Source organism: Falco peregrinus, chromosome 6 (assembly GCF_023634155.1).
Source record: "Falco peregrinus isolate bFalPer1 chromosome 6, bFalPer1.pri, whole genome shotgun sequence".
In the NCBI taxonomy this organism is placed as follows: Eukaryota; Metazoa; Chordata; class Aves; order Falconiformes; family Falconidae; genus Falco; species Falco peregrinus.
Genome location: NC_073726.1, coordinates 37,630,279 through 37,655,246, shown reverse-complemented (window position 1 = coordinate 37,655,246; position 24,968 = coordinate 37,630,279). Strand labels below are relative to the sequence as shown.

Below are 24,968 nucleotides of genomic sequence, written 5' to 3'. Positions count from 1 at the left end.
TGCAGTGGTTCCACTGCCGGATCATCCTTAGAATAGAGAATAAAAGTCTTTCATTATCTCCAAGCATTGTCAGCTAAGCATTTTTCCCTCAGGAAGTTCTTTTGCCTGCAGAGCAATTCACTGAAAAGGAGATTTACTTCTTGTAAGAGGAGGAATGAATGCATAGCAAACTACCATAGCTTTGGACAAGATATTTCTGCCTGGATCACTTTGTTCTCCAACTGAATCACTGCAGATGTCTCAAGCATTTATGGAAGCAGACTGTAATTTCTGCTTCTTTGCTCAAATCAAAATGAAGAGGTTTCATGGAAGACAAAAGATTAACATACCAGTTGTCTTTAGCCACTTCATTTGTAGGTTTATTTTTGTGGAGTGGAAAACCGAGCAGGGTTTTTCTGAAGTTTACCCAGGGGAACACCATAGTTTTTTTGTTTGTTTATTCTTAAGAGATAAAGGCTGTGGGTTTTTGTCTGAAGTAACTCAAAATAAATCATGATCTTCCATAAACATCACTAATCTACCCTAGTAAGCGTCATGAAATACTGTATGTCATATTTAAAGGAAGAGCTGTTACGGCTGCGTTAGAAAAACGTAATTTCATTCCAGACAGTAAGTGTTCACTTTTGAGGCACTACTGCAGCTGCAAATCAGAAAACAGAAGCTCGCATGGGAACTTACCTGCTTGCAGTAGGACGGTCCCATTCGTCATCGCTCAGCCCTGCATCATGAAATGGGTGGTTTCGTGGTTTGCTTGGAGGGGACAAACTAGTCTGTTTAGAACTCCTCCATTCATAGGCATTGAAGCTGTATCCTGAAGCCTGATAGCTGTGTCCTAAAAAGATGAATTATACATTCATGGCACTGTATATGTTGTAATGACAGAAAAGCAAATCTCTGAAGCTGGGTTCTCTAGAACTTGGATGAGGACTTACGATTGTTACCTTTTTTGGGGCAGTAGCAGTCAGATTATTTATGACCTAAACTATGCCTGGAATTAGGTGTGCTCTAGAGCTTCTGTGGAAGTCCATTGAAAGCAAAATCTTAAATATATCTAACACTGTTTACATCTCAGCTCCTTCTGATATTTAGTTCTAGATATCTTCACAACTCATCGATTTCCAATTTGACATCATACATTGAATACCAGTGAATAAATCACGTGTTATGGATGTGATACGTGGTCATGTGCAACATGTCCAAAGTTAAATCTAAGCTATTAAGAAAATTGCACTTCTGACCTATTGAAAAAAGAGTTTGCAAGGATGCATTAAAAAAACCCATCAACTTGACTTTTCAGATGACTAGCAAGAAAGGTTTTTCCTCCTCCTGGTAACTTTCTCAAGTTTGGAAGCAATGCAGCCAAAAATTAAGTGACTTATTAGTGTCAATTATGCACAATACCACCAACCTGCAGAACAGCTACCTAGATGCAAAAGTTGGCATGGTGCAGAGGCTCCTGAGTGACCACTAACCGGAGTAATGCCAGAACAGGAAGGAGGGCAGCTGTCTCGGCACCACTGAGGCAATAACACTGAGGCACTGTTAATACAAACACAAGACTGTGCTGTCACAGCCTGAGCTGCCCTGCACAAAGGCCAACACGGGAATCTCTGTGTGCTTGCTCCTTTGTGGAAGTGGGACTTGCACTTAAGAGCTACTGGTTTTCGCTAGGACTCTGACAATGGGGAAAAGGCCCATCACATGGTGGGCACACATGCCTAGGACTAATTATACCCTTGGAACGTTCACCTCGCAGGAAGTGATTCCTCTACCAGCCATTTCGAGGTATCTCAAGGCTGTGTAAGTGGCATCAGACAGCCTTTATATCTGAAGAGTTTATTTCTGGGCGCTTTTATCATACAAGCAGAACTGGTATTAGTTCAATAGTATTTCTATAACTGAATTAAGTGTAATTTGAATTCCAAGTAGGAACCAGACAGTCTGGCTTCCAAGTAATGTATCAGGAAGAACACATGGATTGACTTGTCACAAGCTGATGCTGATCTGGTAAACAAAATCCATTATGGTAGAGCTGCTATATATGTATTTCATCTTGACATATTCTTTTTCTAGCTCTATTGTTGGTGTTTTCTGAGTGCATATTGGATTGAGAAGTTCTATTTTGTTGATGACTAACAAATATCACTGCCATCATCTCTTTAGAGAGAGCAGTTTGCTTCCATAAATCAGTCTAGACCTGTATCCCTCAAATCCCACATAACTACAGACTTGTGTGCATTTTCCAGCTAATTGGCAGTCGTTAATGTACTCTCAGATTCTAGGAAGGGTTTTGGTCATGAAAATGTGACTGCCGTGTGGGGAAGGCTCCAGATTTGTAAGGCAGACACAATAGACAAAGGCACAAACTGGGGTATTAATTCAAGGAGAGAAAAGACCGCTCACCAGCGTTAAATTAGTAACTAATAGGATAAAGCATTATCTGGTGCTCCAGAAACATTCCCCAGACTCCTCAACTTGCTTAGCCTGTGCTTATGCCAAGAAAAGTTTGGAGAGAAGCCAAACTCAACTTGACAGGTCAAGACAGAATGAACTTTAATAGAAATGTGGGTCACATTAGAACCACAGCAAGGGATAAGGCGCAAATCTGATTACACTCAGGCTGTTTAGCAGAAGTGTCATGTAGCCAGCCAAGTCTGGGCTGATTTTTCAAAGAAGTCAATAAAAAATCTGCTTTGAGATACTGGTTTAGTTCTGGCATCGTATCTGAATCATCAGGACTTCTGAAAGCAAAGGGCTTTGATCCTTTCCACAGTTGAGCAATTTGCTCCAAATATCACCAATTCATCCAGGAAATGAAAACTTTCATTTTGGTACTTTTTCAGCAATCCTTCTCCTTAGAACTTAAAAATACCAGAAGAAAAACTAACTTGACTTATTCTGATAAACTAACCAAAACAGCTGAAAAGAGAAAAGGGGAAAAATTAATCCCAACTCTAATTCCAGTGAAATACAAATTACACAGGGGAATATAGCCCAATACCATTGAGTACTAAATAAAATGTTCTATGTGACAGTAAATTAAAAATAAAATGTAGAAAACAGGAGTTATAGTTAAATGCATTGAGACTGTCTTGTTTAAATAAGTTTTGATGCTAAATATATACAGTAAGGCTAAGAAATACTTAAAAATTAACGAACAGAAAAAAATGGCCACTAGTAGTGACATCAGCTGCTACTTGATCTCGGGTAGCTCAGCAGATTTCAAAGGAAGTGTTCTGCTTTCCAGAAGAAACTGCCACTGTTATCACTGAGCAGACACATTAGAGAACAGCAATGAAGTAATCAGCACAGAACTTCAGTCTACATGGGAAATCTGCTGGGCAGAGGCTTGTTTCAGTTCTCTGTGTAAGGGTAACAAACCAGCTGTCCAGGAGCTGCTACCCATGCTCCTGAAAAGCAACACGAAGAAACAGAGAAATAAAATTGAAAGAATGTGTGCAACTGGAGTGAGCGAGAAAAAAATCAAGGTAAGTATCTACCCATCCAAATACCTGCCAGAGAGTAGGAATACCCGTTTTATTATGGAAATAAATGTTTTAAAGAGTTAAACAAAACACTGAAGCTGTGTGGAAGTTATATATTTCTTGTTATCCAGAATATTACAAGATGCCTGTGTCCCTCACTGCCTGAATAAATGAGACTTACAAATTAAAATGAGATTATTTGAAAATCCTATCTAAAAAAAGTCAAACAAGTACAAAATTTATCATTAAGGAAAACCATGTCTTTAAATAGAATGGTTGTTTTTGAGAGCTGAAATTAGATGTTAATGCTGCAGGAATGAGGAAGAAGCAAAAGACTTACAAATCATAAGCAACACCTAACATTCCTCCTTCAGCAGTTTATAATAAATCTGTTGTCAGTTAAAAATTACTGCATATGGGCATCAAATTCATGAACATCTTCAGTGTGTTCTATGTCTTGCACTGATCTGTACTTGAAGGATAAACTCATTTAGTTGTGGATGAGCTATGGACTGGGCTATTCAGAAGTCAGTAAAGCTAACAAAAACCTGTTAATGTATTGATAAATGCTTCATAACACACCACATTGCCATGAAAGAATGAATCTGAGGCCAGCCAAGTGTAAGAAATCACACTGCCCAGTGAGGAGTGTGGTCATAATAAGACATCAGCACATTACAGAGTACAAGGTTTAATGCTGGTACAGATAAAGTTCTCTTTAAGGCAAAGGAAGGTCAACCATGAAGGCAGTAATTTCTGCTTTGAATATCGAATGCATTCTTGATGGTACCTTGATTTCCAAAGCTGGTATCAATACCAGAGCCATCCCACGACTCTACTGCACTGTCAACACTTGGGACTGTAGTGGAATAGAAGTCTGAGAGTTTGCCAGATTTCTGTGCAGCAGAGGTTTCATCTTCAGCATCGCTCAGTTCACTTATGTGACCCACAGGGACAGAAAATTTCTTGGGACTGGTAGCTGAACAGGATTGTAAAAAAAAAAAAAAAAGAGTGGTGGTGGTCATTCTTTTGCTGCAGTTCTAGGAATATGCTTCCGACTACTGACATTGATGCTTTTCCAGGCATGGCCTAAATGCTTGTTAATCTGTAACAACACATGCATTAGAGACCACTGATGCTACTCTTGGCCATACTCACCATCTGTCTGCTTCTTGATTTTCAAGGTGACAGTTTCTCCTGCCATCTGTAATAAATGAATGGCTTCACTCAAAGGTTTTCCTTTCAGACTGCTACTATTTATTGCTAGGATTCTGTCTCCTATGTGAATTGCTCCAGTCCTACATTGAGAGAGAGAAGTAAAACATTGAGAAGAGAGCATAAAAAGCAACAAAGGCAATTTCTTTGCATATTTGGAGCATGAAAGTCTCATCTTCCTGTCTTTCATTTTGCTTTTATAGCTGTGTTACAGAGTAATTCTTTTGCTAGAAACGCTTAAAGCAAGTCACCTTTGTTGTAGTGACAACAGCAGAGCTGAGGCATGGAGATGTGGATTTCTGTGTTTCTGCAGCAGTTGAGTTAATCACCTATGGATGATATTCATTGCAGCCCACCTGTTTAAGAGCAATCTCAGACAGCTCAGTAAGTTCTGAAATGAGTCAAGTTTCTAGAAGTCTCACAACAGAACAGACAATGGCAGTGTGAGCATATAACTAGCTATTTCACCAATGGGGCTTTCAGGATGGATCACATTGAGAGAAGAAAATAGATTCTCTTTGTGTAAATGCACTGTTTATTCTGGCTGTGCACAGTATCATGTCTTGTGTGCTGTAAGTTCTCTTTGAAACTAACACCAAAGGCACCAGTTGCAATAACTCCACCTATCTTGGAAATAACAGGCAATAGAAGACCTCAGCATTATCATTATTCTCTATCCATCACTTACCACGAGGCGCATTTCTGCTTCCCGGATAATGCTTGCTATGGTGCATGCAAGTGCACATACAGATGCAATGCATGTATACAATAAGTTCAGATAAACCTAGACATGCGAAGAGCCTATTGTACTGTACAAGGCTATTGCTTTTTAAAGGCTGCTAAAATGTTCCTGTGACTGACTAGTTGATTGAGGAGTCTTTCCTAGGTGATTTAGAATAAGGACCACAATCCTTGGCTCTGTGTTGTATACTATGCACAAGAACATCCTATTAAGATACTGCTCATGCTCCTGAACTTGGCAATGATCAAAAAACACCAGCAAAAAGATTATAAACTCAGATTTGAAGAATTATAGAAACCAAATTGCTAAACCATGAAAATTAGCATCTTCAGGTAAACAAATAAATCTTTATCTTGACAAAAAGAACATTGAAAAATAATTTGTTTTCCAGGTTACCTTTCAGCTAATCCTCCTTTTGTAAGGCTGGAAATGATTATGGGATCAAATGGCTCTTCAGTACCAGAGATTGTAATTCCAAGAGGCCCACCATAGCGCTTGAGCTCAACAGTGTAAATAATTGCTCCAGAGCTCTCCTGCTCATCTGCAATAAATGCCAAGGGGATGCAATTGGTTTCTTATGAAAGAGGGAATGAAAAAAATAGCACATTCAGTCTAGTGATGGTAATCAAACAACATTTTCAAAGGATTACATTTCACATACACTTCTTAATTATATTCTACTGGATTATTTTGAAAAGAAAAAAAAATCCCTGTTGTGCAGGTTTTTTTAATTGCCAAAAACCTGATTACATTGAAATCAATAGAAAAACTCCCCTCATCCTATTAAGACTAAATTTTACTCTGTTTAAAATCTTTGTATCATCTTTCATATTAAAATGTCACTTCAAGCTATTTTGTTACAGAATCACAGAATGGTTGAGGTTGGAAGGGACCTCTGGAGCTCATCTCATCCACCCCCCCTGCCCAAGCTGGTTGCCCAGGACCGTGTCCAGATGGCTTTTGAATATCTCCAAGGATGGAGGCTCCACAACATCTTTGGTTAACCTGTGCCAGCGCTTGGTCACTCTCACAGTGAAAAAGTGTTTCCTGATGTTCAGGAAGAACCTCCTGTGTTTCATTTTGTAACCATTGCTTCTTGTTTTGTCACTGGGCACTACTGAAAAGAGCCTGGCTCCATCTGCTTTACATCCTCCCTTCAGTTATTTATATACATATATATAATAATAATGTATATATTTTTATTATATGTATATATTACGTTATATTAGCCTTTTATTCTCCAGGCTAAACTGTCCCAGCTCTCCCAGCCTTTCCTCATAGGAGAGATGCTCTAGCCCTTCATCATCCTTGTGGCCCTTTGCTAGACCTGATCCACTATGTTCGTGTCTCTCTCGTACTGGGGAGCCCAGGACTGGGCCCAGCACACCAGGCGTGTCTCACCAGTGCTGAGCAGAGGGGAAGGGTCACCTCCCTCAGCCTGCTGGCACCGCTCTGCCTGATGCAGCCCAGGAGGCTGCTGGCCGCCTTTGCTGCAAGGGCACAGTATTAGAGAACAGACAAGTTATTAAAATTGTATAAATAACGGTACTCATCTGTTTCTTGAACTGAATGGAAGGTATTTAGAACCAAAGATAATTCAAAAGTATTCAAACCAAACTTCCTTAAAAGAATCGTGGGAAAAGTCATTAGTCATTATAAGATGAGGAGCTCTCTTACAAAGAGAACCTGAAATATATCCCATGTTTTTGATAGACAAGTTTTAAGCATTTGTAACAGAATCAGAAATAGCGTCTATTTTCTGAATTATCAGCTAAGTTGAATAATAACTCCATTAGAATTGATTTCATTATATTGCACGAAGTAATGTGCATTATTTTGAAATTCTGGTCTCTCCAAACAATCATCAGAAATGGAGAGGAATGTATCACCGGGTAAGCTTAAATAAAATGTATTTTCCATAAACAATACCCAACAGGTGTTGTAGCAACAAGAAAGGCTCCTGTATTTATACAGTGCATGCTCTTTACATACTATAAAAAAATATCACAGCAGGAGAGCAATCAACTGCAGTATCTTTGAGTTGTGAAGGGATATTTCAAAATGTAACCCACCAGATTTCTCCTCAGATCAAAAGAACAAATGCTCCCTCACCCATTTTATGATATTGGTATTCAGCCAGGATGTCTGGCCTGGGGGGGGTCACTCTTCCTAGATCAGTGGCTAATGACATTTTGAACAGCTCAGTGAGTGTGGAAAATGTCTAGGATGCACATTCCATGTATGTTACTAGAACTAACATGAGACAAGTTAGAAAATTCACATGTTCCCATTTCTGTTCCTGTAGATAGAAAAACCTTAAAAGGAAAAAAGGTTATCTGCATCGCTAGCAAATGTTCAAAAGGTTGCTTTATTTTAATGCTGAACGTGGTACCTGTAAGCAGAGCTGGCAACACACTGGTTATCTTTGGAGCTACTTTGTTGCTTTCAATTTGCTGAAAACTTAGCCCTTTAGCTTCCCTCCTATTTCCCCCTAGCTATCCACAAAGAAAATGGTACACATACAGAGTCAACAGAGAGAAGAATTAGTGGCGTTTATTCAGCAAAAAATACTGGAATTTTCATGCCCAGTGCTGGCCTTGTATTCCTACCTGGGGCATTATCATCAGCATTCTGGCCTAGTTCACATCAACTACACTTTATCTGACATGCTCTTTCCAGAAGCACCTTACTCCCAAGACCCCACTGGGAGCCTCTGGCCGGCACACAGCGGGCTATCACGTAAGCTGCCACTGCACAGCAGAAGAGTGGCAGCTTTTGCTTGCTTTCTAGAGCATTTATGGAACAACAACAGATCCCCTGGGACCTAATGCTTGACAACGTTTACACAAGTGTGGCGTTGACATGGTACAGGACTTCAACTGAAGGATGACAAGTAATCCACGAAGCTAATAGAAAATGTAATAGCCAGTATTTGCTAAGGGTCAACACAATACTGATGGTTCTCCAGTATCAACAATAAGTGAGTAAGAAGTTATTAATCATACAGCAGCCCTGCCACATGAGAGCTGGAAGTTTATTGATCTTAGTGAATGACTGGAAAGGAGACCGGTCCATTATGTCTGACTTCTGGTTAGGCATAGTTAAGAAAATTAATGGCAGAATGCGATAAATGTCAAATCGCTATGCTGTTCTCTCCGGTGCTCTTTCCAGGCAGCAGCAATGTGAGCTATCCAAGAGCATGGCATGCATGTGGCCTGGATTCACAACAAAGGCCAGTTTTGCCATGAAAACGAAGAACTCAGATATTCAAAAGAGGGCGGTAGCCATGAGGTTAATCAGGAGATAAAATTGCCCTTGATTTGGGAAGCTGACAGGGAAAGAAGAAAAGAGAAAAAGTCTGAAAACATACTTCCACCTGAAGAGGAAATATAATCCGACTACCATCGTTTCGGGTCTCATGTTTTTGAGATTTTCCTTCTTTGTTTTCTCATGATGTAACTGTGGATAATTTTTGGAAACCCACACTTAATGACAGTAGCCCCTCTGCTGTAGCACCTCTGCTCTGTCCACCAGCCTCCTGCTCTTCAGAGTAACATCTGATCAACACAGACAGAAGGGCAAAGAGCAGCACTGTCTGGGGAAGCATACAGCATGTACAACCCTGCTGCTGGCCTCACGTGCCCTGGCGGCTCTGAGACACACACAACTGCCTGGAGAAGGGAGGAGCTGGAAAGACAGTAAAGGAAGGAAAAGTGGAAGGCAGGAAGAAGAGCTAGAAGCTAGAAATACATAAAAATCATTCTAAACAGAAAGAATTTGAAAGACAACATGGAAACAAGTACCTAGGGAGGAAGAACCCCTGCTCCTTGCCATCTCTTCCTCAAAAAAGCATGCCGTGCAAAATTAAGAAGAGTTTAAATCTTAATCTCATTCTGTGATTTAGAAACTGTTTTGGAGTGCTCCACGCCCACTCATCTATTAGCATCACAATTTTCTTTTCTTGGGGTATTTATTGGTGATTATTTTCTGTTGAGTTTGAGAAGTACCTCTTTTCCCTTTGTGAAAACAGACTTTCATAAATAAACTAATGGCAAATAAACAAAAAAATATTTTAACTGAGGTACACTTTTTGCTGCATCTTTGCTACTGTTTTGCCACCGTTTTTAAAAATAATTTTTCTTCAGCATTTCAGGAGGCATTCATTCACTTAGGATTTCAAAGTACCTGAAATATACCTGAAATAATTCAAAGTACCTGCTATAAATACTTTCAACTACACCTTGACACTTGGTCAACTCTTAAAAGAACCATTTGTATAGATAATTTTGTTCAGTAGGTCTCTGAGTAGCTGCCCATTTACATTTGAATCTGTTCAGTTACACCAACCATGTCTGGATAAGACACTATAGTTGTGTGACAATCTTGATATAGATATACGATGTAACTGTAAAATAAGAAATGTGAATGTGTAAAGGAAAACCATGGAATAAGAATTCCCCTGAGACCAAAACCTGTACCAGCCACCATGGTGTGCAATACCTAAGAGAGCAAAGATGTTACGGAACATGAATGGACACTGAAATGCACATTTCAGTGACAGCAACAGAAAATGTGTATCAATGCCAATGGAAATGGAAGCTGCCCTAGAAAAATATTAAGTCCCCAAGGTGAGGAGGAGTCAGGGGATGACATGACACATACAGGACAAACGCACAATATTTAAAAGTATGGGAGAAGTTAATACTTCTTTTACATGGCTCTAACTCACATCCCTCTTCTATAGTCTGTTGGTAATTTCTCTGCAGGGTTATTAATGAGAAATCTTCCAAATGAGGGGAAGGGGGGATCCCAGGTGCCACAAACACTTAAAAGACAGACACTGTCTTGTGCAGGAGAAACCTCAAACTTCCTTCTACAGGCACATCTCACGTCAACTGCCAAGGGCAGTTGCAGTCTACTCTTCATAATGTATCTGGTTTGCTCAGTTTTGCAAAGCAATTGTCAGTCGGGTGCCCCTTTGGATGTCCAGCCCATGGCCAGTTTGGCGAGCCTGTGTCCAAGATGGACCAATTATGGGTACCACCTCCCCACCTGCAGGGACCTAACCACAATACCCTGCCAAGCAGCAGCCGTTCACTTTGCTGGATCAAAGCCAATTTGCACAAGGTGCTAAATGCATCCACCTTTGCTTTGTACTGATCATACTGAGAAGATACTTTCTGTTTGCTTTCAAAAGCAATTAAGATAAAGAGCGTTCTAGCAGAAGTCTAAATACCATATCAAGAGTTGCACTTGATTTGAAATAATAAAGTGCGGCAGGCTGTGCCTTTTTGCTGTGAGATAGCATAAAGCTTAAGACAAATGAATCTACAGTTCACGCTTTTGCGTAACACTGTAAAATAAAACCTAGCAGTGATGATAGTTATAATTGCCTAACTGCCACTAGAATGCATAACAGAACTCTATTATCTCCAGGTAGAAATTCTGCTTTTAAGGAATCCATAATGGGAAAGATCCAGGAATATTAATAGATGTAGGTGTGCAATATGATCACAGCTCCGTTACATTACTTTCACTGGGCTGATCACACATGGCTCCTCCGTCAGCCATCCAGCACAGTGTCAAGTACTACTTACCTTCAAGCGTGTGAACAGTCATAGTGAAGTCAAGTTCGTAAGTTTATGGATAAAGCATGCACTTCACCACTCTGCTGGAGAACTGAGGCCCACGGACCTATGCTTTGCTAACCATGATCCCAATCTTAAAAGCAGAGAAAATGTCAATATGCTGAGATAAGATCAATCTTATATGGCTGCACCTGAGTGGAAATTGCCTTTCCAGAAAACTGAAGACCTCATTGTCCAGTGCAGCTCCTACAGGCAATATAGTCACTGAGAAAATTTAAAACTTTATATACCATTACAATTCTTTTTAGTGTGACATTTTCTGATTAGCATTAGCAAAAATCAGCCACGTTTAGAAAAAAATTTAAGTGCAAAAGAACAACTCTGTGTTCTAAAAATCCTGAAAATACACAACAATCTACAAGAGGCTTATTGCTAATACCGGAATTATCTTCATCTTTGCGGATCTTTAACTTTACAAGGTCCTCACAGTGCTGAAGGATCTGGACAGCATCTTCCATTGAGCAATTGTCAAGTCGAACGTTATCTATTGCAAGCAACTTATCACCCAGTTCCAGCGTCCCCGTTCTGTGAACAAGCAAAAAAGCTTACATGACATGCTAGTAACATTAAAGCAAGGTATCTTAGATGGTATGGACATTACTATAGAAATGAGATGGATTTTTAAAAACAATTATTTCTTAATGTGCTGGACTTTTCATTTGTGACTGTTTTTCACAAAAAAAAGAGCACAGTCTCTTACAAGCTCCCTCTGTTTAACGTGAGTCTGGCTGGCTACACACTGGAAACGGATTTCTCATGGGAGCTTGAATGCCTTACCTGTGAGCAACACTTCCTTTCTTGATATCAGAAATAACCAGAGGGTCTCCTGGTTTTCTACTGGATGGAGCTGTAATAAAGAATACGTACAAGTATCTGTTTTTAATTCCAGACATGCAGATGGGCTAATTCTTAATTCTGTCCATAAATCAAAACTTCATACACATTATTTACCCGTATGATATTCCTCCCCTTCCCTAAATTATACATGCATGAATACAATCATCAGCAGCATATTAGTAAGACTGCATACTCCTCAAAAATTAGAAAATGCCAGAATTAAGGTGACTGGTGCAAAGTGAATTTAACCTGATATGTCTGAATTCTAGGTTAGGCCTGGGCTGAACCACGCGAAGGTATCGCAGTACACAGGTCCAGCAACCTATGTTGTGTAGCTACAACACAGAAAGAAGACTTTCTGTCAGTAGAACCTTTCAGCACAACTACTAATGCCGATCTTTTGCCAGAGTATTTCTGTCCATCATAAATCATGTTTTACTATATCCCTGCCCAACAGAGCTGCTATGGCAAAATATCTAGAGTGGGCCAGTCCTCATTCTTTACATCCACTCCAGTCTCATTCGGTGCTTAAGGCAGAGACAGGATGATAATGCTTCCTGGGTGAGGAGGAGGAATCTACTTCACCATAAGAGATGGTGTGGGTAGCGGCCACGCACGCCATTGGGCTGATACACAGTTACCACACCTGCACAGATGTGGCTCACATCGCACGGATGCTTGCTTCATTGTGACACGCTGCTTCCTCTGAAGTAAACATGTGCCTCTTTTGATGAGTCAACTCGCTCCTCTATACTGATACTAGGCCTTAAGCATCGTGGACTTTCTCCCACAATTCCAGCAACGGTCACATTAGTAAAATCCCCACCAGGCCTCTCCTTGCACACCTAACTCACCTCTAGGAGGTACCTGATGCAACTTTGAATTTTCTATCTGTCCATCATGGTTACAAGTATGCTCTGCTCTACAATGCCAGTAATTGCAATTCTTTACTGACTTGTGCAAAAGTATTCAACAAGCTTCCCTTGCCCAGGAAATCTGCTTACCAATTTTGCTTGCCTTCTGGTTGCATAGGAAGCAGTTAACTACCCCAGAGGAAGACAGTGATCACTGACTGCTTCCAGAGGACTGTTTCTCAGAGCACCTTCACTGAATGCATTGTTTTGGAGGGTTCATCCATTTGCTGACAGAAGACTGCACTGAAGATCTGATACGGTAAGCAGTGGGCTCAGAATTCAGGGGTGATGAAAGATACATTTTTAGACAACTGCTCTCTGCCTTCATGAAGTACGTCCCCTACAGCTGCTCTGGCCAGGAGGCAGCCCATGTGGTGAACACAGAACAGACTGACTTCTGGGACTGTTGTTAACAAGAGTGTGCTAATGTTAAAACCTTGCCACGCGGTATAAGGCTCTGAGCTCTCCTGAAAGCACTAATGGGTTTTGCACTTGTAGGGCTCTTCTACTGCCCCAAGCCATTTCTGCTCTGTGTACTGAGGGCTCCGCATTCATTCACAGAAGGTAGATTTCTATTAGGCTCCAATGCCTAAATGACAATCACCTAAAAAGCTACCCATAGTGGAGGATCACCTACAAAACTCTAATGTCAGTTACTTTAGCAGCTCATAATTCTTCTCTTTGATGGAAAATGACACAGCTTCACCTACAGTAACCACAAGGTGTATTAATAATGACATACCCAACACAACATTCTAACAGATCTTGTTAACCTTGGCTGCCCTGGCCAAAAAGCCTTTCAATGTCCAAAGGAACAGTTTAAGAACTGCTAAATGGCCATATTTCAAATGCAGAAGACAGATGTAAATGGACTTTTAGAAACTTGTCTGAAACAGCACACTTTCAGGAAACGTCTATGTTGCAATTTAAAGAATAGCAATTTACTTTTTTTAAGACATGTAATTTTCATAGAATCATTGAATGGTTTAGGTTGGAAGGGACCTTACAGATCATCTAGTTCTAAACCCCCTGCCGTGGGCAGGGACACCTTCCACTAGACCAGGCTGCTCACAGCCCCATCCAGCCTGGCCTTGAACACTTCCAGGGATGGGGCAGCCACAGCTTCTCTGGGCAACCTGTTCTAGGTGACTCATCACCCTCACAGTAAAGAGTTTCTTCCTAATTTCTAATCTAAATCTACCTACCATCTTTTAAGTTTACACCATTACCCCTTGACCTGTCGCTACAGGCCCCTGTAAAAAGCCTGTCCTCATCTTTCTTATAAGCCCCCTTTAACTACTAGAAGGCTGCTATAAGGTGTCCTCAGAGCCTCCTCTTCTCCAGGCTGAACAACCCCAGCTCTCTCAGCCTGTCTTCATAAGAGAGGTGATCCAGCCCTATGATCATCTTCGTGGCCTTCCTCTGGACTTGCATCAACAGGTCCATGTCCTTTTTTCTTATTTTCAGAGCTTGTTTCTCACACTGTCCTGCCACGGGTCAACTGTACTTTATACAACTGTTCCATATTTACTTGAATTCTTTGGATTTGTTTCACGAGTTAGTATCTTGTTAAAATTTTAAAGTAACACTTTGATGAACTTTATTTTTTAATTCTATGGTTTTACACTCTAGGTTGCCTTATAAATCCCTGAGGTTATGTGCCAACCACTGTACAATGTCTGCAGTTTGAGATTTGACTATTGAGATAGTTATTATGAAACTGCTCTAAAAAAAAATTACCAGTACTAAAGAAGACAGTCCATTATTGTTCCAAAAAGAAGACAGAAGGAACCAAAATGGTGGAAAGAGCTCAAAGTTTCAAGCCAGAGTCATGGGGATGCAAAGGCTATGATATTGCACACAAAGTTATTACATTTTCAAACTGAGTAAGTGTGAACCAGCAGTATTTTGTCAGTTATCCTGGGCTATTAATTGTGTCTGGTGGATGAAAGCCTTTTTGTAAGCAGCAAACACAGCTCAGTGTGAAATGAATCCCCCCATGCTGACAAGCTCTTAATAAGCAGCTACACCACACTTTGTTTTATTCTTGTTCAATGCTCATGACATACTACAAAGTATTCAAGTTGTGTTGCAGAGATAAAATCATTAATTTCCTCCTGAACTTTTGTACTGCATATCACCACAGCCTAAGATTGCCTCCCAAACACTAGCAAACAGATACTGTCCCCAGCAAGAACATTGATTACTGTTATCCTGATTTTACAGATGAGGAAAGGAAACATAGGAACATCTAGGTCAAAGTATGACAATTTTCAGTGAGCAATTTGAGATATCCATGCCTTTAGGTCTCACAATAGTTTGTAGTATCTAACAGCTTCTAAGTCCAAAGCACAACTACTGGCACTTTCAGCAACAGCTGCAGATGCTCAGCATTTCTGCAAGTGTGACCCCAGGTTCTCAACAGTTTCCACAGAAAATCAAGTAGCCATCTGTGGAAATTCTCTCCCCCCCCCCCGCGCCCCCCCAGCCCGCCCCCCCCCCCCCCAATCCCGTGAAATGACTCTTCACAGCACAACTGTATTGCTGAGAAAAGGAAAAAAACCCCTAATTTCTCTAGGGTAGCATTAAACCACCTTGACCATGAGATCACCTTTTTCTTTCTGCAATCCTTCACCTCATTCATTACGCAGGCCCCATCCCCTTTGATACACACCACTGTATACACACCCCAGAGAGCAGAGAAGCAAGAGTCCCAGTGAGAAAGCAGTATTTGACCCCTTAATTAAAACAAGTATATCCTCAAGAATTAACACAAGTTTGAAGTGAGACTGTACAGCTTTAAGTCTCCATTTCTATGCTTCACTTATTTTTGGTTTTAAGTAGTAATTAAAACCAAAGGACTTTACCACTCACCCATGTCCAGCCTTCTTGTTCAGGTCCCAGCTTCCCCTACTCCTGATCACACCTCAGCCTCTCCCCTCGTCTGCTGTCTCCCTGTTACGGCTCTCCACTCATTTTCTCTCCTTGTCCCATTCTGCTTGTCCACTGAAGATCTCATCTTTTCTCCTCCCTGGTCCAGCTATTAGTCTACCTACTATTGAGCTTTTGTAGAGAACTTACACAGTCTGTACGATGAACTAGAAGTGGACTGAAGGGTGCATAAAGTTGTCCAGGTATTAAATTTAGTGTTGCAACTGGAAGGCTGATCTTTAGCAAGCTGTTCATTCTCTCTCTTTAAATTATTCTGTGATCCTAGGTCTCTGTCCCAGGCCCCTACACAACTTCTACTAGTAAAGACACACTTCCCCTGCCTATCCCCTAAAAGCAAGTTCAGTGATGTGCTGTCAGTTTTGTAGATCATTAGGTTAAAACCCCCACCAACCTCAAACAGCCCTGCTTTCTTAATTGCTTACTAACCCAAAGAAAAAAGACAAAGTTTTGGGGTGGACGTTGCACTTACCACCTATCCCAAACTCACTCACTAGAATCAGCCTGGCTTCAAGTTTTAGAGTTCAGTCAAACTCTGAACAAACTGAACAAGCAGAGGAAAATGCTCATGGGATGGACAAAGTCAGTCCACTTATCCACAATGCTACTTTACAGCTACTAGGCTTTCTAAAAATATTATGATTACTAAACAGATAAAAGAGCTTTTTAAAATTAGACTGATGTAGCTGTTTTGTTCCTTAAGTATTGGTACATGTGGAGCAGCTGAGAAACCTGATTCTTCAGGCCCCATCTTGAAAATAATTACTTATAACATTGCAAAATGAATTTGGGTTTGCTAGATGAAATCTCAAAATATACAGAAACATGCTTTAGAAAGTAAGTTCTCATAGTTAACGCTAAATATCTGTAGATATTTACGTAGCTTGTTTCTGATGAAATAAGAAAGCAATAAAGCAGACTACAGTATAGCTGCTAGTAAAATGACTTTAGAAGAACTGACAATCGTTTGGGTGAAATTCTGATATTCTTAACAGCTTTGCAGTTTCTTTTCCTTGAGTAATACCATTAGCTTCAGAGAGATTATTTATGAAACAAGGTGCTGCAGTTCATTACCAGTAAGGATATTAGAATCTTACTTAAGAAAGACAGACAAGGGAAAAAAAAGGGCTGTTAACTGCAATTACCAGACTGTACTAGTAAGTCATTTTCTCAGACTTCATTCAATGTATTTAAAAAATATTAGTCTATGATAAAGTAGCTAGTGGCACAGAAATGTACCTTTTGAAAAAAAAATATCAATCTATATTCCATTACATGGTCTAAAATCAATGTCACTGGCAAATAAATTGAAATAGATTTGAACACTACTAGATCTACTTGAAAGCCATCCTTCTTCCAGGGACTGGTTCTGTTATAAAACCATAATCACACACAGACACTGCTGCGTCATGCTTTATTTGGATTATATAATTATAAGAACTCAGACATTCTAATTGCTCCAACCAGGTAACTGGGTGTGAAAATGATGAAAATGAAGTATGAAATATATAGTCCCTTATACTTGCAAACTATGAAATCAGGTCTTTATTGAGTGTAAGTAGCTGTTAATGGGAAGATTAGAAAGATACTGCAGAGATAAGAGAAGGATGACAGAAGTCCAGTACGTGTGTGAAGGCAGCAAGGGGCAAGGCCAGCACATTGCAAGGTAACTGCCGCGCACTATCCAAAATTCAGTGCCTGTATTAACATTAATAATGACGCTCATGAAACTTGCTTCTGTCTTACTTTTTAGGGCTTTCTTCTGTCTAAGGAGATTTTGAAATTTTTCTTGTTTTGCTTTTTTTCTTTCATTAATAGATCTGAAACTAAGAGAAGCTTAGTCACTTACCCTATTACATGTCATGTTTTTCAAAGACCATGAATTAGCTTAAGTGTCGAAAGAGTTGTATGTCACCTCAGATATCCCTTCAAGTACTTGGCTGTAATTCCATGCAGGCACACTTGGTGGTTATTACCAAGGAAAACTACACAAAGAAAGAAAACTAAATTCCTCTTCCAGGATGTTTGCCTTCTAACAGCTGACTTAGAAGAATCTTGGACTTAAAAACAGGTATATATTCAGGTGCCAACCTGAGGTGAGGCTTATGTTTCCCTTCTGACCAAAAACGGCTGTCTTGTCTGTCACGTCAGGTCATTTCCTGACTTTCTCATCCAAATCCCAAACTAAACTGGGGATATGGAAAGCAAGACAGGCATTTCTCTGTAATGTTTTTATAGAGACAGCACCTTCTCACTCATCATTAACCCCACTACAATGTGAAGAGAGGGGATGAAACGGGTCTCTAGCACTTAAACAGATCAAGCCCAAAAGTGAATAAACCTCATTTTCTCAATCACCCTTGTTTAAGACTGGTCATATCCCAACTCCGCCGAGTTTTCCTTAGTATTTGTTTTTGAAAAGAAATCATACAGCTTTCTGGCAGTATCAGTAATGAATGGCATGGTAATGTGCTAAAAAGCCCTGACAAAAACCTGACAAAGTGAATATAAAACACTTCTATTCTTCAAATCACACTGCCTCATTTAGAAGTTAATTAGGTAGGACAGACCAAAGCACTGAAAAGCAACCATGAAATGCAGCAATTCAAAAGTTCTACCAAGCAAATATACAAACTTTCAGTATTACTATAAATCCTTTCAAATCAAATAAATAATCCTAGACACATTTCACATGCATTAAATACTACTAATAAGTGGGATTATTATATATATAACAGGTCATTTAATTTAAGTACTAAAGATACTGCAGTATACTCAGAGGAGGAGAGCTAAGACCAACCAGGTGTCACCCTGATTGTATAAAGCACTAATTTCATAAAGTACCACCTTCTGGAATTAAGTTCCAAGTCAGGAAGGTATGCAGAGTTTGGAAGAGGATTGCTTAATACTAAATCCCAAGAACACTAGCTTCCCATTCAAAGTTTACTCCTACAGACAGAAAAAAAAGTACAAGATGTCTGAATTCCAAAAAGCAGCACAAATCAAATTACTAGGAAGACCATATTTTTACAATAATCCTACAAACCATTACCAATCCGAAGAATAACATTTAAATAGAACAGCTTCTCTGCAGGTTTTCTCATTTCTCAATATTTTCATTTGCACCAATACATGTAGACCTATGATTTTGCTTCAAGCATCACATTACATCTTACAGAGTCCGACAACTACTCATTCAAGTGTGCAATGCAAGCGAACAGGCTTGCCGTGTCTCTCATTTGTTCCTCAGATGTAATTCTTAGCACTGAATTCCCTGCTGTACTTTTGATTAACCTTATTCCATTGTGCTGGTAAAAGCTTTGTGAATATAAGCACAATCTTCCCCTGAGACACATGAGTAATTCCAAAGAAAGACTAATAGTCTGAGGCCACAACCATAAAGGAATGTTAATTCTGATGAGACCAGATTCTGCACTGTTGTTAAGTACATTAAAGACAAGCCCATTAACTCTGATACGGATTGCTCTTCCTTCCATCAAGGGCTGGACTCGGCATGCTGGACTTTACCTCATCAAAATCCAGTCCTAACACAGTGTTTACTGTCTGCTCCCAAAATAAAGAAGTATAGAAACACTTTGATTTCAAACAACAGTAATAAATACTTGTTGAGAAATAGACTAATGCAGACCCTGGTTATCTTCTTTAGCAATCCCTGAAAACCCTAGTGAAAGGGGATTTTGCTATGTGACCTGCACATTTAGGACTGCCCACTAGTTCTACAGGCTGAGGATGTATCTTCAGACTCTGCATGCTGAAGCAGAAACTAACTCCACGTATGTGGATCCTCATCCCTATGAGAACCCTTGAGTTCAGCGGGATTCTGTTCAAGAGCCTGTGGGAGACCAGGACAGACTTTGCCTTAAACTTCCCAGCTATGGAAATACTTTTGGATGGGCCTAATTCTATTAACTACTTTTATCATTTTTTCTTTTCCCTGAAGAATTTTAATGGGAGTGAAGTATGTGCTATGCATGAAGGAATAGGTCAAGCTTTAGGCTGGTGAACTTCTGGCTTCTTTAACTACTTGAAGGGGAGTATAAATCTGTTACAGGATGGTATTTCACCAGAGACAGAGCACTGCTAATCATCCCTTTCTAGAAAAAGGAAAAAGAAGTTTATACCAAAACAAACATGAGTCTATAGCTACAGGACCTGTTACCTGCAGATTATCCCATAAATGTGGTCTTAAAAATAAGTATTTTCACTTACAACTTATGGTGATGCCAAGTTCCACATTATGCTTCTTTGGTAGTTTTACATGAAATGTTCCACTGCTTGGTATAACTGATTCTATAAAAAAATATTTAAAGTATTAGATAATTTGTTAAGGCACAGCAACTCCAACTGCATGTATTTACACTATACGTGTAAGTTGATGAAATCCCATCAGCATCACAAACCACAGATGCAACACAGGTGCTGCGTTTCACAGAAGTGAAGGAAGTAGGACATATGAAGTATGATTTATACCTCTATGGGTAATTTCATGGTAACTCAACTTTTTTTAAGATTTAACTGAATTTATGAAGATTGCATGGGCCAGCAGCCAGCTGAGACTGCAGGTTTTTAGCTCATATGCAAGTTCTGTGATCACACATGAAAATTTTAGTGCTGGCAGATAACTTTTAATTAAAAGTACAGGAGATCAAGTCTTTAGGAATTCAGGCCTTTTTTGCTGTAGGTCTAACACTTTTTAAACTATCCACTAAGGTAACTGCCATGGATTTTATTTCTACTAGGAAGAAAAGGAATCAAAACATCACTAACTGAGAAGTGCTTGGAGCTGAAGGCAAAAAAAATTGGAATAAACAGCACTGTATTTGAATGCTGACTTTTGGCATCACAGCTTCCAAAAGTTTCAGCCTTGGCTTGAAAATGATTGAAATTACAGCTATGGAAGCATTTAAACATACATGTGGCAGAGGTGTCTAACTATGAGTATGAGTTTGCTGTCATGGAGCAAACGGGAACAGCACAAACAAGTCCAGGGATTGAAATACACGTGACTTCAGGTGTATGTAAATTACTTTCTCATTATTTGGTTTTCTTATTTTTTAATATTTCCTAGGTACATGAATGTACATATTGTACTTGGCCTTTTTTTTTTTAACATTATACTAGTTGCATGCATACTAAAGTTTATACAGAATTGCTCTAGGAACCTTTAGCCTGCTTTTGATATCACAATTTATAACACCATTAACAATAATCACACTATGCAAAATACAGAACATCTGACAGTGTCATGACTTCAGAGCTACTGTCAGATGAAGTCTTAAAAGTTTTTATTATTTAAATAGTGGAGTAGTGCACATACATAAGGTGTTCTTGTTTGGTTTACACATTTTGTGATTTTATAGGTGTATTCTGTACGCTTAAGCACATTACAGAAGAAAGGAAATCCATGAGTAATAGTAAAGACTCAGCAGCAACGTTAACAGTTATTTTTCTGGCTTTTATTAATTCAGTTTCTATTATTTTATTTAGATTGTTGATTTGAGATACTGTAAGTGAAACTCCTCAGAGTTTTCTGCTTATCCACCCTTTTATAATCCTTTTCTGTCTAGTAAAACATTTCATTAGCTGGCCTGTAGAGGAATTGTCTCTGCTCAGCAGAATATTTCTATCTCAGGGCAGAAAAAAATGTCTGGAAATAACTCAGAGGAGGGACTGTCACCAGACCTTATTACAGGACTTGTCATTTCTGTTTGCGTTCTGAAGCACACTGCAGGGCTAGATGAAATGAGCAAGCTGTACAAAAAGACACATTTCAGACAGGTCACTAGAAAACTGAATGGTGTATATGTGAGAATGTACTTGGGATTTATTCCTTCACTTTTCTTGCAAGACAGAATAACAGCACATTCATACCTGCAACATCAAATTCTATTTCCAAAGTGACCTTGTTGGTGATAGAGGAGTCTCTGAGCAGTTGATTGGCCTCATCAAACGTGCTGTCTTCTGTCGGGATCCCGTTTATTGCCACTATTCTGTCTCCTATCTGCAGCACCCCACACCTTGGTACACAATGATACAAAACAACCATCAGATGTGCATGTTACCAGAACCAGCAATATTAAACACATTCAGCTTAGCCTTGAAGGGGAAGTGTGGCACAGCAGCTCAACAGGCCACCCAGGCACAGAGAGGGACAAAAGCTGCTGCTGCCCCTTTGCACCAAGACACTACCAAGCACTCCCAGCATGGACTGTGCTCTCTAGGTTCTGGGACCCAGGAAGAAGGGGCACAGCCTTCATGCCTCCACTCCATCCTTGGGCATCACCCCTGCCTCTGGGCTACAGGTGTTGCAGCTCTGTAATGGCAGTTAGCACTTGCCTATGCAGCTACTATAGTTCTCATGCCATGACTGAAGACGTACAGAAGCATATAAATGCAACTGAAATGCTGCAATGAAATCATTACTAAGTCAAAATTCTGATACTCCCTAAGATTTGGTTCTATACCAAAACTGAACAGAGGGGGACATGGCCTCTGCCATTGCACATTGGATTATCACTATTTTGACTTCAGTGATGTTTCTGATTTTTTTTTTTTTTTTTGCTTTTGCATGAATATAGCTTCCAGTCTCCTGCTGGAGGACTCTGGGTGATAAAAACACTGGTGCTTGTCATTCTTCTTATAGCTGATCAAGCACATGAAATATCATTGTCAGAACAGTTTATTACCTGCCACACTTCCACTGAGCAAGGCCCTGCAATTTGTCACAAATGAAAAGCAACAAGCCTCAAGAACCCCAGGGAATGCCCACCAGAACACACTCAGCAGTCAGCTGAAAGAACCTCACCTTTCTGCCGGACTGTCAGACTCGATATAGGAAATGAGAGGTGGAGAAGACAAGGTCTCAGTAGCAAACACGCTACCCTGGAGCTGTATCCCAAACCCGACTATGGGGTCAGCAGTCAGCACTACTTCTGTGGTTTCAGTGTGGACGACCTGCCCAGCCAAACCAACAGTGCTAGAGGCTAAAGACACTATAAAACAAAGCAGACCAAGAGGAAAGACATTCAAACACGGCAGAAATTCCATAGCTTTTTGAGAAAATTGATGTGTACGATAAACATAGTCAACAAAACATCTCTTTTAAAGTCAATTTAGACTGAAGTTTATAAATTATGTATAAATGGTTTTGACATACAAGAGAATAGAAAACATCTGGTTGTATGTTAGAATGCAAAAAGATAGTTCTTACAGTGAGTAAAACAAATGTGTTTGACACCCCCACCCCAAAAATCTCAGAACATTCTTAAATTCTGTTTGCATTAGGTTTGAGGCGTGGATGAGCAGATTTTTCACAGCAGCTAAGGGAATTAAGAGGCGCAAGCCCAGCTATTATTCAAGCTGATTCCCACAAACTCTTTTGAACATCTCACAGCAATGCATTGCTATTAGCAACAAAGCACATGGCCCAGGCTTGCTTGCAAGAAATAAGGATGCCTTCCTTTGCATGTTTACTACACATCAGCAATTTGTCAGGCTAACTGGGTAGTATAAGCAAGCTGAACAAACCTCTCTGTTTTAGCAACCGGTATATCTCAAGAGACTGTGAGGAAAAAAGTTCTTTGGTGTCTCTCAGAGGAACTGGGGGATTCTTTTGTGATAAACACAGGCAGCTACTTCTGTACTCCTGATTTACACCCACTGTTCTCACTCTTGTTCTGAATAGGACACATTACAGAACAAATGGAGATACAACCAACATTGAGATTCGATGCAATTACCTTTGAAAGAAGGAGACTGCTTGATCTCTGCCTAAATGTTGATTGTATAATTGTTCGAATTCCCCCAGTGACAAACTACTGTCTTTCGTTATGTCATACACAGACAGCTGGAGTTTTTCAATTCCTGTTCAGACCAGTAAAGTTACAATAATCCTCCAACGTCAGGGATTTGGAATGTTTTCATGTTATAAATTTATTTACAGATTTATAAGCCATTTTTATACATCATATTTATAGGTTATAAGCCATTACCTCTCCACCTCTAATTTCCTTCAAGACCCATTTCTGCCTGCAATTGCTACTAAAAATTAGATAAAAGTTCATGGTTTATCTGAGGGACTGTTTAACTGTGAATTTTTTTTTTTAGATCTGGGAAACAATTAGTTCTTGTTTTTACAATATAGATAATATTAGAACAGCTGTACAAAGATGTCAGAGGTTGTCTAAGTATTCCCTGCATGTTGGGGCTACAAGCATTAGCCTTTTGCTGTGAAATATTTAGTATAAAATCTGATTAATGTGGTACAGTTGGCAATGACAGTTGTTGCAAACGTTTCACTTGCCAAAAACCTCTTGAGTTTCTGTTTTCTCCCAGCAAAGCTCCTTTCAACTCTGAAACTGGCTTCTAAATTACTGTGAATTGTCACTCATATCTTTTTGTAGTTTTCCTTTCTAAGAACTGTGTATTATTTCCGTTTCTCAACAGCTTCCTTCTTACTGTTTCTTTTATCTGGACTCAGTAAGAAATGTTCATACCCAAATGAAAATAGTAGTAATCTGTTCTTAGAAATGCCCACCAGCTTTAGTGTTTATTGCTTGTGAGAAATAGGTTTCTCCAGCCCTCAGCACGGCAAAGGCTAAAATATGACTAAACCAGATAAATTCAAAGTTAATATAGTACCAGATGCCCTAACACACCTTCTAGAAATGTCTAAATTTAGGGCATCCAAGCTCAGAAAAGTTCCATTTCCCCTTTCTTTAAGTCATACAATTAATTACTTGTTAACCGTATCTTTCCCATCACTTATGTGTCCATTCCCCCAGTGCAGCAGGCATCTAGCTAACTCTGTAACCTTCTTACTCTTTATCTAATGCCCTACCAGGAACCTAAAGGTCTCACAACATTTATTTCAACTTTTAGGACAGCTGAGGTTTTAATTCACTGGGAAATTAAGTCACCATTTGTGTGATTTAAAACTCACTCTGATAAATATTTTTACGATGTGGATACTGAAAAGAGACAGTTAGGAACTCCCCCCATTCCAAAACAAAATGAAACAGGAACAAGAAAAGCAGAGATGTAACACTAGCTGTCTGCTAAGCCTGTATAAAATGTCACAGGTACCCAAACCCATGACTTAGAGTGTGTTGGGGTTTGTAACTCAACAACAATTACAGCAAGAAACACTGTCATTTTT

At 39.7% G+C, this 24,968-nt stretch overlaps 1 protein-coding gene across 8 annotated transcripts in view; it reads right to left on the bottom strand.

The window, feature by feature from the left end:
* Positions 1 to 24,968, bottom strand: part of GRIP1 (glutamate receptor interacting protein 1) — a 328,666-nt gene that overhangs the window by 16,283 nt on the left and 287,415 nt on the right. For 7 of the 8 annotated variants that reach the window (XM_055809292.1, XM_055809295.1, XM_027793374.2 and 4 more), the window contains 9 exons: positions 22,617 to 22,803; positions 21,683 to 21,828; positions 20,021 to 20,101; positions 11,868 to 11,937; positions 11,470 to 11,615; positions 5,839 to 5,983; positions 4,644 to 4,783; positions 4,276 to 4,464; positions 679 to 832 (listed from right to left, as the gene is read on the bottom strand). In XM_055809292.1, coding sequence (XP_055665267.1) covers positions 679 to 832; positions 4,276 to 4,464; positions 4,644 to 4,783; positions 5,839 to 5,983; positions 11,470 to 11,615; positions 11,868 to 11,937; positions 20,021 to 20,101; positions 21,683 to 21,828; positions 22,617 to 22,803 — 1,258 coding nt within the window. The remainder of the gene's footprint in view (positions 1 to 678; positions 833 to 4,275; positions 4,465 to 4,643; positions 4,784 to 5,838; positions 5,984 to 11,469; positions 11,616 to 11,867; positions 11,938 to 20,020; positions 20,102 to 21,682; positions 21,829 to 22,616; positions 22,804 to 24,968) is intronic. The other variant, XM_055809294.1, reaches the window with a different exon arrangement.